We start from the raw sequence: 12,551 nt of genomic DNA, 5'->3' as shown, positions 1-12,551 counted from the left end.
CTGGGCCGCCAATATTAACCTTTCATCTTTTGGTTTAAATTCACCCTTCCTTAACCATTTCTGCATTTGATCCTGATCCGCATGAGGATGTTCCAAGAGTTTTCTATACTTGCAACTATATTTATGCATTTTCCACACTTCCTGCCTTCACACCTGATCCTTTACCTTATATTCTTTCTTTTGTGTTTTGGCACATTCAGTTGCTGCCTGATTTTTATCTACTTCAGGTTTGATTTCCATTCCTGCTTGACACCGATATACTTCTACTAAACTAAGCTGAGAAGTCATCTTAGACTTATTCTGCTCATGTTTCAAAACTTTTACTGTGTTTGGGTCTTGTGACGTCAGCAGATTTGTACATGTAATCAATTTCAAGGAGGCCCATACCTCCTTCAGAATGGGGAATATATAGTCTTGGTATGCAATGATTTTTATAAATCATTTGATGAACATAAAACATCCTTCTAGTTTTCCTTTCCAACCTGTCCAACACCTTTTTGGGTCAGTCACGCCAAAACTGTAAGTTAGGACAGGAAGAGCAAATTGGCTTATAGCCTGGACATTGTTCCTAGATGCCAGTGCTATTTTCAGTATTAATTTTAGTCTTCTAAAATAGTTCTTACTAAGTTTTATTCACATTTGTTCATGTTTTATTGTTGGTCTTTCATCAGTTCCCAAATATTTATACAGCAACTCTTGTTCAAGTTCTTTTATATCACATTCCTGTTCAAAACTGATGTTTTCTTGGTGCTGCAGGTTTCCTGCTTTAAAGGTTGCTTTTGCACATTTATCAAGACCAAATGACATTTTTATATCATCTGAAAATGTTTTGACCACTTGCAGTTGTGCGTTCAGTTCCTCATCTGATGAACTATACAGTTTTAAGTTATCTACAAAAAGAAGATAAGTCTTTACACTTTGTTGTTTTCTGGGAGCAAAATTGTAGCCGTGACCTAATCTGTTAAGTAGACAGCTTAATGTGTTAAGGGCAAGACAAAACAGCAGTGGTGAAAGAGAGTCACTCTGGAATATCCCTATTTAAATTTTTAGCCCTGGAATAATAATTTTTCCTTTATCATGGCTTAATTGCAAAGTGGTTTGCCACTGTTTCATGGTCACTGTAATGTATTCAATCAGTGTTGGGTTTATCTTGTACATTTTTAATCACTCTTTTATCAATGGATGTGGGATACTGTCAAATGCTTTTTTGTAGTCTGTTCATGCCATACTTAGATTCTTTCCCTTTTTAGGGTTCTCCATTATGACTTTAACAACAAATGAACCTTTGTTCCATAAATGTTATTACCCTTTTGTTCTATTGCCATGATTGTTTTCTTCTAAATGACTATAAACTCTGTAGGCATCAATTCTAGTGTATAGTTTATACATCGTTGGAAGCAAAGCTATTGGTCTGTAGTTTTTAAGGTTAGCTTGCAGGTTTGCTCTTAATTAGGAGTATTGTTTTTCCTGATATTAACCAGCTGAAGTCTGTTTGGGGTGCACATATAAATAGTTCTTACGCATGGCTAAATCTTCATGCAAAGATGTTAATGCTTTTAGCCAGAAGTTAGGTACTGCATCTGGGCCAGGGCTTTTCCAATCAGGAGCTTTGCTTAACTTTGTTTCAGTCTCTCTGGCTGTTATTTCATCCCGTTTCATGTCCTATACATCTGAACTTCTTATTCTTTCTTTTACTTCTTCTATCCATTTAGCATCTTTGTTATGTTCCACAAGATCTTCATAGATATTTCTTCAAAATATATCTATTTCTTCTTTTTTTTTTTTGGTGGTGTTTCTATTCCTTTTGCCTTCTTTCCCAATTCTCTATAAAACTTTTTTGGGTCATCAATAAATTGCTTATTTTGTATGTTTCCTTTATATTTATCTGCATATCATCTATGTTTTTCTGACTGTGCTGATATTTTTGCTTTATTATTTGCGATAGTGCACTATAGATCTTGATCTGTTTTGATACTGTGCATTGCTTTTATCACAACTTTCTTGAGAGTATTTTTGTTCTGTTCCCTCTTCTTTACTCTTCTAACAGTGACACTTCTTGTCTTAATTGCTTTATAGTTTTCTCTCTTCGAAAATTCCATGATGGCATTTGATTTCTTCCCTTCCTTTCCCTTACTAGCCTGTATTTTTGTGGTAAGACTTTATCTGTTATTAATTTAGCTGCACAGTAGTATATCCTATTTAGTTCTGTTGTATCGCATGAGTGCCTTTGAACAGTCCTAATTACTGTGTTCATTTGTTTTATCAAACTTCTAAGTTACTGGGTTTTATTGACTTTTTGTAGTCAATTTCTTTCATTGATCTTAATATGTCTGTCCATCTCAATTAAATCAAGCAAAAACTGAGGTTATATTCTGTGTTTTGCATTTCCTGCGGGCATTCTATAGAAAGTTCCAGAGCAACTTCCTGTGCCGTATGCTCTTTTATATGGGAACTCACTGATCTATACAACATTGACTGCATCAGAGTTGTCACAGTTTCTTTTTCCTTCCCTTGCTGTGCAACTCCAACTGAACATTTGTACTGGTTTCCTGTGAAAGGCTCCAAAGTATCTGCATATGGCAACTGACCAGATGTTTCCCACTCCAGTGGTTTCTCCGTAATTTGGGGGATCCAGTGCTCTATCCTGCTGTGATATTATCAGAGTTAGATTTTCTACACTAAATCCTTTACTTTGCAGGTGATCCATAAACTCAGTTTGTATTTCTTTTAATTTCTTCATTACTAATCCTCTTTTTTTACTTTTCCTCTCTGTTTTTGTATTGTAAAATCTTCCATGTCTGGATGCCCTTGCCTGCATTTCTCTTGAAGTACGTTTGGTACTGCTCTTTTTGTATTGATTGGTTTTGCTTTTTTCATTTCATAAATATTGTAACATATTAAATCTCTCTATCTTTCCCATGTCCATGTTTCTTCAAATGTCTCCTGTTCCTCTTGTTTCTCCTTACTTTGGGGACTCATTTTTCTATCATGCTGTGATATAACCTGTGTTAGACCTTCTACCCTAAATCCTTCACTTCGCAGGTATTCCATAACTTCAACTTCTGTTTTTTTAACTTCTATTTTACGAATCGTCTGTTGTACACTCCCTCTTTGTGATCTTATTTTTTTGTATTGTGAAATCTTCCATATCTGGATTCATTTGCCTGTATTTTTCTTTGACTATCTTTGGGGCTGCCTTTTTGTATTTATTAATTTGCTTTTCTCCTTTGCATAAATATTGCATCATTTCAGAGCTCTTTCTTTCCCACGTCCATATTTCTTTTTGTTCTTTATATTTTCACACTTCCTCAGTCACTTTGTTTTCCAAACAGCCCAATGGTCTAAATTATTATTTTCATAAATCTGTTGTATTAATGAAAGCAAACTTCTGTTTGAAGCTTCTGTCAGTTTTTCTTGTGTAAGTATTTTTCTTTCCTCTTATTTTTCTCTTAATAATTTTGTACATCTTATGTCTGGAAATTCTGGGTGTCTTGCGTAATAGTAACACTACATAATTTCTATCTTATCCTCAGTAATCCACTGTATCGTCTTTATGGCTCTTTTTTGGCCTATTAGTTTTTGTGACCTACTACTTCCTTCTACAATGGGGGGGTAGAAATGTTTTCATGCCTTGAGGATTCTGCACTTTTATTTTTTCATGTCCTGGCACCAGTGCTCCTGTTAGGATTGAGAACTTTTTTATCCTGGGTCTTGTGCACCCAGCTGTCTTTTTTTATTTTTTTAATCTTCTTCTGTCCATGATGTATGCTATATAAAACATAGTCTATATATCAGTGTCATCTTAGTGAAATTCTGTGAAAAACGTGGTCTGCCTAATAAAGGTACTCACCAAGACTTGAGGATGAATTCAATTCCAGCAATACTTTCCTTTACCTTCTGACCTCTCTCTCCATTTGTACCCTTATACACACACACACACACACACACACACACACACACACACACACACACACACACACACAGCTACATATTTATATATATTTACAAAGTTTGTGTATGTATATGTTTCTATGGTTGCAGTATACTCTGTCAGTTACACGTCTTGTCATAGAGTGTATTGTTCTCAATTTAATTCTTAAGTCACTTTCGTTGACTTCTGAATATATTGAGCAGTCTGCTGTAAAAGTCTTACTAGAGTGTTTGAGCTGTGCTGAAGTGGAGATAAGTGGGTCTTTCTTTTAATGGAAAGCTTTTGAAAATACCGAAAGCTACAGAAATGTGGGTGCACGTGTTTGCAGGTTAGGGTTAGATTTAGGGCTTAGGAAAGTGATAGAAATAGTAGTTCGTATGTTTTTTTGTTAACAGGTCGTGACTGTATCTGCAACTGTTTCCACATTAAGGTTAGAGTAAGGGTTAGGTAAGGAGACTTTGCATGTTTTCTGTTCATGATGGTTTATATGCTGTGTGGTGTCTTGTATAGTTATACTGTTAATGAAAGGATTTTTGATAAGCTAGTGTATATGGCCGGGTTAATAACAATGACAAGGTTAGGGTTATCCCACGAGTAAGGTTGTATAAGGGGTGAAGTCCCTCTTTTAAACCTTACTCATGTAATAAAACTTTTCCTTTTTGCATTCTTAGGTATGTTGTAACCTGCTTTTGGAGGTTCTTTGTTTTAGTTGTGTTACTGCACCTGCATATGTTGCACTAATGTGCCAATTATATTGTTTTTTTAACTTATTAGAATTGACAAACATTATAGCTGGGGTTTGATGGATCGATTAGCAGAAGTATGTGCTGTCTTGTATAGAGCTTTGTAATCTTTTCTGTTTCAGGTAGTGGACAAAACAGAAAATAGCAAACAGACATAACTGGCAGATGTATAAGAAATCTGTTAGTATCACCTTAACATGTTAGTTAAATATTTGTTCATGTTCCTTTACTTAAATAGGGCTCACTTAGTCACATTTGAAGTTGCTGGTACTCAGACGTGGGTAAGCACATGATGCATTTTGAATTTGGCAGTATTAGCAACATTTGCACTGTTTAATAATCTACATGCACTGCGTAGTTAAAGATTATAAGAACTATATTAACGCATATTATAATTTGTGCTTCTCGTGTTTCTCAGAGTCCTTGTGGCCAAAAGTTGGAGTACCTCTCAAAGTTGTAAAAACAAAGGAGAACAAGCTGAGTAACCGTTTCTTCCCTTATGATGAAATTGAAACCGAGGCTGTATTGGCCATAGATGATGATATCATCATGCTGACATCTGATGAACTGCAGTTTGGCTATGAGGTAACTATCAGTTCTGCCCAATCTGGCCTCTTCTCTTGACTTTCATAATTTTTTTTTAACGTGTGTGCTGTATTTTACCGCCTGAGATATTACCTGTTTAGTGTAACCAAACAATTTGTCTGAAATGTAGGGAATTTTAATTTGTGTTCTAGGACAGATCATTGATCCAAGTGGAGCATTTTGAAGCCATCCAGGCTAATACAAAATATTTAACAATTTGAAGAATAATACAGAATATAAAAAACACTGGATAATATGAACAGTAGTAGAGGATATTGTTGTTTAGTCTTTTAGTTGAGTTTGAGTCTTCATGACCTCAAATATTTTAACTCCAAACCTGTTAACTAATTCTTTAAGTTGTTGCAAATGTATATTTCTTATTTCAGTAATGCAGTTTGTCCATCTTATTGTCTGCTGCTGTTTCTTATGTCCTTGATCTTTTTCAGTATCGATGACTTCTCAATTGAATCCTTTCTTCACTTACTGTGGTCAGAGGATTTGAGTTTTATTTTTATTATAGCACCTTACAGTGGCTAGTGTGGGTTTAGTTGTTAATGTATTGACTGATTTCACCATCTTGCATTCCATGAAGTTAAAAAAAAATATTTTCTTCACCCTCCCAAATTCAGAAGCATAGTTTTTTTTTCCCATTGTGCAGCTTTGCTTATAGTCCATCTCTCAAAACAATATATTATTGCTAGGAAAGCTACAGCTTTTATTATATATAACTTTGATGTTATGTATTAATCACAGTACAATCAGTCAATGGTTCCTCTTCCTTCCCTGCTATTTGTAAAGAACTGATAGAGATAAGATGACATTGTTTTATTTTTTATATTGAGCAGCTAGCCAGCTTTTGTTCTTTCTACTTTCACCTTCTTCAACAAACTTTTCAACTCTTCCGACCTTTCAACAATCAGAGTGATATTTGTAAATCTGATGTTAATATTTTCCTAGCATTTTTGATTCCAACATCTGATTCACCTAATACAGCATTTCATGTGGTATACTCAGCAAATAAATTAAATAAGTAGGACAAGAATGTGCAGCCTTGTCACACTCCTTTCCCAGTCTTGAGTCAGTCAGATGTGTATAGTTCATAAAAAGGTACTGAAAATTGATACACAAAGTAAACTTTACAGTCTTTGCATAGGCTTGAATGACCTACCTTAGAAGATGTATACTCTAGATCAGTCAGCTATGTAAGCTGTAATGTGCTCAGTGTGAAGAGGCATAGGCTGGAGATGTCATGTTGTAGAGCATGGTAGTGCATCATGGTGGTTGTTAATACACAATATGTGTAACTCTGTACATTATATACAAAATTGCAGTATGAATGTTGGAGAATTCGATTGTTGAATTACTGTTGTTTTACCTTATGTTAGTAATTTTTGATAAGTTGATTTAATGTCAGTAGAGCTTGGGATGATGGTAGTCATGTCATTCCTGTGAAGTAAGAAAATCACATGCACTTTACCTCAATGTAGATAATTTTGTTTTTAAATTTTAATTCAAATTCATTGTAAAAGGTAATAACTTTTAATGGTGGAAAACAAAGAATCTTTGAAATTTTGACAGTCTAAATATATTGTTTTCTGGTGTCTGGATTGCATTTCCTGTAGGAGGGAAATGACCTAAGAAGATGGTTTGAAGATGGTTTGAAGATTTAGTTGTTAGGCAACTGGTCAGAAAGGAGGAGGGAATCATAGTTTTATGAGTGTGAATATGAGGGAGCCTAAAATTATCTGGCATTTGTTTTATAGTTAGCTATTTTGCTTTCGCTTGTGTAAAATAATAGTGCTCCCATGTGAGAAATAGGGTAATCTGCAGATATGATTGCCAACTGCCTTTAGGTTAGGTAGTTTTTTTGTTCTTCATGGAGGCAGTGGACATAGTAGTTAGGGTGCATTCTAGTTGTACTTCTGCTGTCTAGTGAAAGAAAATATGGAATGCTTGTGCACTAGAAAATAGTTGATTCATTTTGGCCTTTATTATAGTAGTATGATGCTGAAAATGTTGATTTTGGTTGACCCATAATCCTAGATAGTAGAATTAGGTATTTTCTCTAGTTGGTCTTTCTTATTAGAAGTGATGTGCCAATTTGGGGATATGGAAGAGACCTTTTGTTTTGTAATGTTTAGTACCAGATGCTTTTCTTAAGGCATTTAAAAAAGAAGATATAAGCCTTTTACTAGTTATTTTTCGTTATTGTGTGGGAAGGACTGGAGTCTTCTCTGGCTTGCTGTGAGTTGAGCAAGACTTGATGACTAGGGTTGAGGAAGACTCCCTTGGGTCATCTTACACCATATGGGCCTTTAAGGGGAGATCAAATGTTGGATGCATACATAGAGTGTATGGTTCAGTGGAATCTCTCCTCATGCATGCAGGAGAACATACTTGTGAAGTATGGTTTACCAGCTCACAGGCAGTGTGCAAGTATTTCACTACTATAACTAATGTTGGATGCATACATAGAGTGTATGGTTCAGTGGAATCTCTCCTCATGCATGCAGGAGAACATACTTGTGAAGTATGGTTTACCAGCTCACAGGCAGTGTGCAAGTATTTCACTACTATAACTAATGTTGGATGCATACATAGAGTGTATGGTTCAGTGGAACCTCTCCTCATGCATGTAGGAGAACATACTTGTGAAGTATGGTTTACCAGCTCACAGGCAGTGGGTAAGTATTTCACTACTATAACTAATGTTGGATGCATACATAGAGTGTATGGTTCAGTGGAACCTCTCCTCATGCATGCAGGAGAACATACTTGTGAAGTATGGTTTACCAGCTCACAGGCAGTGGGTAAGTATTTCACTACTATAACTGTTGGGACCATGCTTTCCATTACTCTGCTTTCCATTTGCTTATTGCCTTGTGCAGCAGGTAAACCCAAACCATCATCTACTGCAGCTAAGAAAAAGGAGGGTCTCTGTCCCTTTCAGTATCCCGTGACAGGGACAGGGATTCTGAAGAGCCAGAGGTGCTTGTATCTGAGATGGAAAAGAATAATACTTCCCATTCCTCTAGAGCCCCTCCAGAGGATCACGCCTTTGTGGAAACTCTCAAGTTTAAGTCCATTATGGACTATCCAGTTGTTTTCTTCTGTATGGACCAGGCTATGGAAAAGCTTTAAGAGCTTCCCTAATCATTAGTTTTGAAGACCTTTAAACTACCCGTACCATAATATCTGTGGTAGGCTTTTAGACATACCACTATAACTCTGTGTTGAACTTTGACCAAGACAGCAGCCTCAAAACCATGTCAGGCTGTCCTGTTATGTAAGAGCTCAGAAAGTTAGTTCCTCTTATCCTGGCCATCAAATTTTATTACTGAGCCAATGGATGAGGGAAACTCAGTCCATAGCTCATATCTAGACCTTGCAAAGATATTCAACTCTATCCCACCCTCATATAGATAAACTCTCCCAGATAAATGTAATTTTTTATGTAACTAGTTGAATAGCAAATTGGCTCACAAGCTGGACCATAATGCTTTTCTATGAATGTACAATGACTACAAGTCCTCAGATGAATGGACACTGTTTCAGTTGTTTTCAGGCATTCTTCTTACACTGTTTCTTTCTCTCTCTGACATGTACAATTGTTACACAGTCATTTCAAAAAATATAGTCTTATTAGCAATGAAAACATGCCTACGTCTTGATGGAACAAAAATAATCTGAATACTGTAAATAATCTTCAGTAATATAGTCACTATTATATTGATTTTCAAATTCCTTAATGTTTTATATAGATTATCATGTATTTTACTAAAATCTTGCAACACTGTGTTATAGAGATTATCATGTATTATTTACTAAAATCTTGCAACACTTTATTACCATCTTCTGCAGTGCTATGATTTTTATCAGTTGTGGTCAGTGGTACTGATTCAATTGTTTGCAGGTTAACATTCCTTCTGTATTCTAATAATTTTAAAATGCATGCTTTCACCATAAAAAGAATAAGGCCTAACAATAAAATTATAACAGCTATAAGTATTAAAAAAAAAAAAAAAACCTCCTCACCATCCAAAAAAAAAAAAAAGGTTGGCTAACCATGGCCATTGGGACCGTCAATTTCTTTGGCATGTAAAATTTAACAGACTTTCTGAATTGTTTCTGGGTTGCTGCGGATGGCACCAGTGTCATCAGGAATAAAAGAGCAAGACCCCATTTGGATGAGTGCGCACATACCCCCTTTATAGAAGAAAGGGTAAAATCAAGTGCCATGTGTCTCTTTAGTACCACACTGCAAATTGCAGTCAGTTCTTAGGTAATCAAATTAATGGACTCAAAAAGGGAATTACTTAATATTTCCAGGAGCTTAGACAGCTTCCTAAGCTCCCAGATAGACTTCACTGCCCCATAAGTAGGTACAATACCTGCTCCAGAAATGTTTCCATCACCAAGATCCATGTGAGTAAGCCATTTAAAAGAATTTTTTTGTGCAGTGTTATGATAAATTAAGAAGGCATCTATCTTTCCAACTGGGTTAGGAATGTCTTTAGTGTGTCTGTCTCTCTCTTGTTATGAGCATTGTGGATCTTTCCTTAAGGTTAAACAGCTGTATGTTGTATGGCTGGAATAACATGACCTATATAACAACAACCAGGCTTGTCTGTGGATAACCAGGGTTAAGCTTGATTTCCACACATGTGATAATATTCATGCAATTCTGCCATGCTTGCCATCCAACCTCATAAAATCTCCAGGTAAAATTGCAGGTACTAATTCCATCAAAAAGTGTGCCATTTTTGCAGTAGTAAACATGTCTTTTAAAGGTCATTGATAATTGAATTGGCATTACTGTAAAGGGGTGAAAACATGTTTATTCTTTCTATTTTTAGCAGGACAAATAAGGTGAAATGCAGTATGAAGCTCAGAATCAGTCACTGCTATAGGAATCAGTGGAACATCCCCCCCCCCATCATCTTCAGCTGGAATACATGCACAAACCCAGTAGTTACAGACATTGGGGGTCTGTGCATAAGTATGCATGGCAGCCAAGAAAGTATTAAGTTTAGGATGCCATTCAGGTGCTGTCAAATCAGTTGTAACCAAATGCTTGTCTGTGTTTTTAGTAAAGTGTTTATATGTATTAAGAAAGTGTTCAGTACTTACAGATGTCCTTCCATATAACTGTTATAGTATTCGTTATGTAAAGGATCTCCTGCCAAGGATAGCCCAACATCTAGCCAGTATACCAAAGCCTTCAGTATTTACAAGCTATGTATGGTACATGCATGCTCCCATTGTATGTGTGCTGATAGGGGTCCCAGGGTATTTCATGCAAGTGTCCCACAGACAAACAAGCATATTTCCCTTGCAGTTAAGGGTCCCCAGTCAGAATGGTGGGATTTTACTTGGGGTTGTTTAATGCTTTAATGGCTTAAAACCTCCTCAAGGGGTCTCTATGCCTGCCCCTCCTTGGTCTTCCCCTCCTTTTAAAAGACCTTGTGAGCAGGATTCCTCTGATAAGAATCAGAATTGGGTGGGGGGGCATCAACCTACTCTTCTCAGACCCCTTCCCTCTTGCACTGTGGTTCAGAAGAAGAGGATTCAATTAGTCCAGGTTCCCCTTTAGAGGGACTCTCCTTTAGGAAAACTATTTCCTATATAATGGAATTCTTTAAGTGGGATTGTTCTCAAGTTTCTGATATCCAGAAGAGGTATTATGAGCTCCTCTAGACCAAGTCTTCCGCTCTTCCTTCTGTTCTGGCTGCCCTCTTGGCTACTTTTCAGCAGCATCTGTAGCCCCCAGCTCCTAAGAAACCTGACAGATTTTACAAAGTGCCTGATGAATGTAATTTTTCTATATAAATACCTTTCTGCTGATCCTTCTGTGGTGTCTGTCTCTTCTGACAAAAACCCTCCAATCTGCTGCCCTCTATCAAGCTGCTTCCTTCAGATTCGGATAGTAAGCCCATGGAGAGGCTGGGCAAAACGGTTTATACTGCTGCCACTCTGTTTTTTAGGGCATATGACCCAGGTTTGTTTTAGCCCTCCTTTCTCAAGTTTCTCACATGATTTCTGATCTTCCTGATTGTGAGGGGAAGGCTTTGGCCCTTTCCTTGTTCAGTTCTACCTCTCAAGTTGCCCACCCCTCTATTAAATGCAGCTATAATAAAGCTGATTCTTCTTCCAGGGCTGCTGCATTTGGTTCTGTTATGAGGCATTACGCATGGCTTCATCTTTAGGATTTACCTGATGACATTATGGCGAAGTTATTGGATGCTTCTCTGGATAATAAAAGTCTTTTTGGCACTGCTGCTGCTGAAATTTTTAAATCTTTACAACATCAAGGTAAAGCCTTGAAGGAGTTGAAGCATATTTTTGTTTCTCCTATTCCAAAGTTTGAGAAGACAGGTGGCAGGACGATGGATCCTCTTTATTAAAACACACTTTGCTGCAAAGTCTTTAGTTGGTTATCTAAGCTTCCCCAAACAGGTAGTAGTCCTCTCAGCTGAAAAACTATGATCCAAACCTTCTTGTAACCATGTGTTCAAAGAACACTCATTGTCACCAGTTCTTTCTGCTTGCAGTTGACGTCTGACATCATTAGTCACCTGAGTCATAGGACTATCACCCCAGTGCACTATGCGATGCGTAGATGTTCTTTGTGTTTCACTGTTGCAGTCATTACATTTGGGTTATCTGCTTGCAGTAGCCCTCAGTCGGCCTGATTAACAAAGACTTGGGTCCTACGTCGGTTGCTGTCCCTTCTTCCATGACGTCAGGTCGTCAGGGGTATAAAGCATGCAGCCGACACCATTACATCAGTCTTTCTTGCCATGCGGTGCCCAAAACAGAAGCAGTTCGCAAGTGCCGGTCAGCCGACTCCTCAAATTTTCATTTTCGAGTTTCAGAACCAAAGTCTTCAACTAAAGCGAAATACCCTGTTGGGGAAACTTTTTCTTGCTCCTTCCGATGTCAGTAAAAGTTAATAATTGCATTACTTGTGGAAAGCAAATACCTCACAAAGATTTTCATTCGTACTGTATTCCTTGCCTAGGCCCTGACCACGACGTACCTTGCTGTTGGTTTTGTGGTTTATTTAATCAGCGCACTATCTGTCGTCGGTATATTTTTGCCTCTAAATATTTCAGTTCTCTGTTTAATTATCCAGAAATGTCTTCAGTTAACCGTCCGACTACCGGGATTCTGAAAAAATGCAAAGATAAAGACAGAGACGGGTCACCGAGGTCCAAAGCTGCCGACGACGCTTCTCCTAAACCAGTCGCCAGTTTGCGGGTACTCAGTGAGGGAGTTTCTGATACCTGCTA

The 12,551-nt window shown here is 37.2% G+C and overlaps 1 protein-coding gene across 2 annotated transcripts in view; it reads left to right on the top strand.

Moving 5' to 3' along the window:
• EXT2 (exostosin glycosyltransferase 2) overlaps positions 1–12,551 on the top strand; it is a 1,719,054-nt gene that overhangs the window by 1,241,240 nt on the left and 465,263 nt on the right. For both annotated transcript variants that reach the window (XM_044078315.1, XM_044078314.1), the window contains exon 10: positions 5,093–5,259. In XM_044078315.1, coding sequence (XP_043934250.1) covers positions 5,093–5,259 — 167 coding nt within the window. The remainder of the gene's footprint in view (positions 1–5,092; positions 5,260–12,551) is intronic.

The sequence above is a fragment of the Protopterus annectens genome, chromosome 7.part0, assembly GCF_019279795.1.
Source record: "Protopterus annectens isolate FY-2018-M chromosome 7.part0, PAN1.0, whole genome shotgun sequence".
Lineage (NCBI taxonomy): Eukaryota > Metazoa > Chordata > Ceratodontiformes > Protopteridae > Protopterus > Protopterus annectens.
This window is presented reverse-complemented; position numbering and strand designations above follow the sequence as displayed.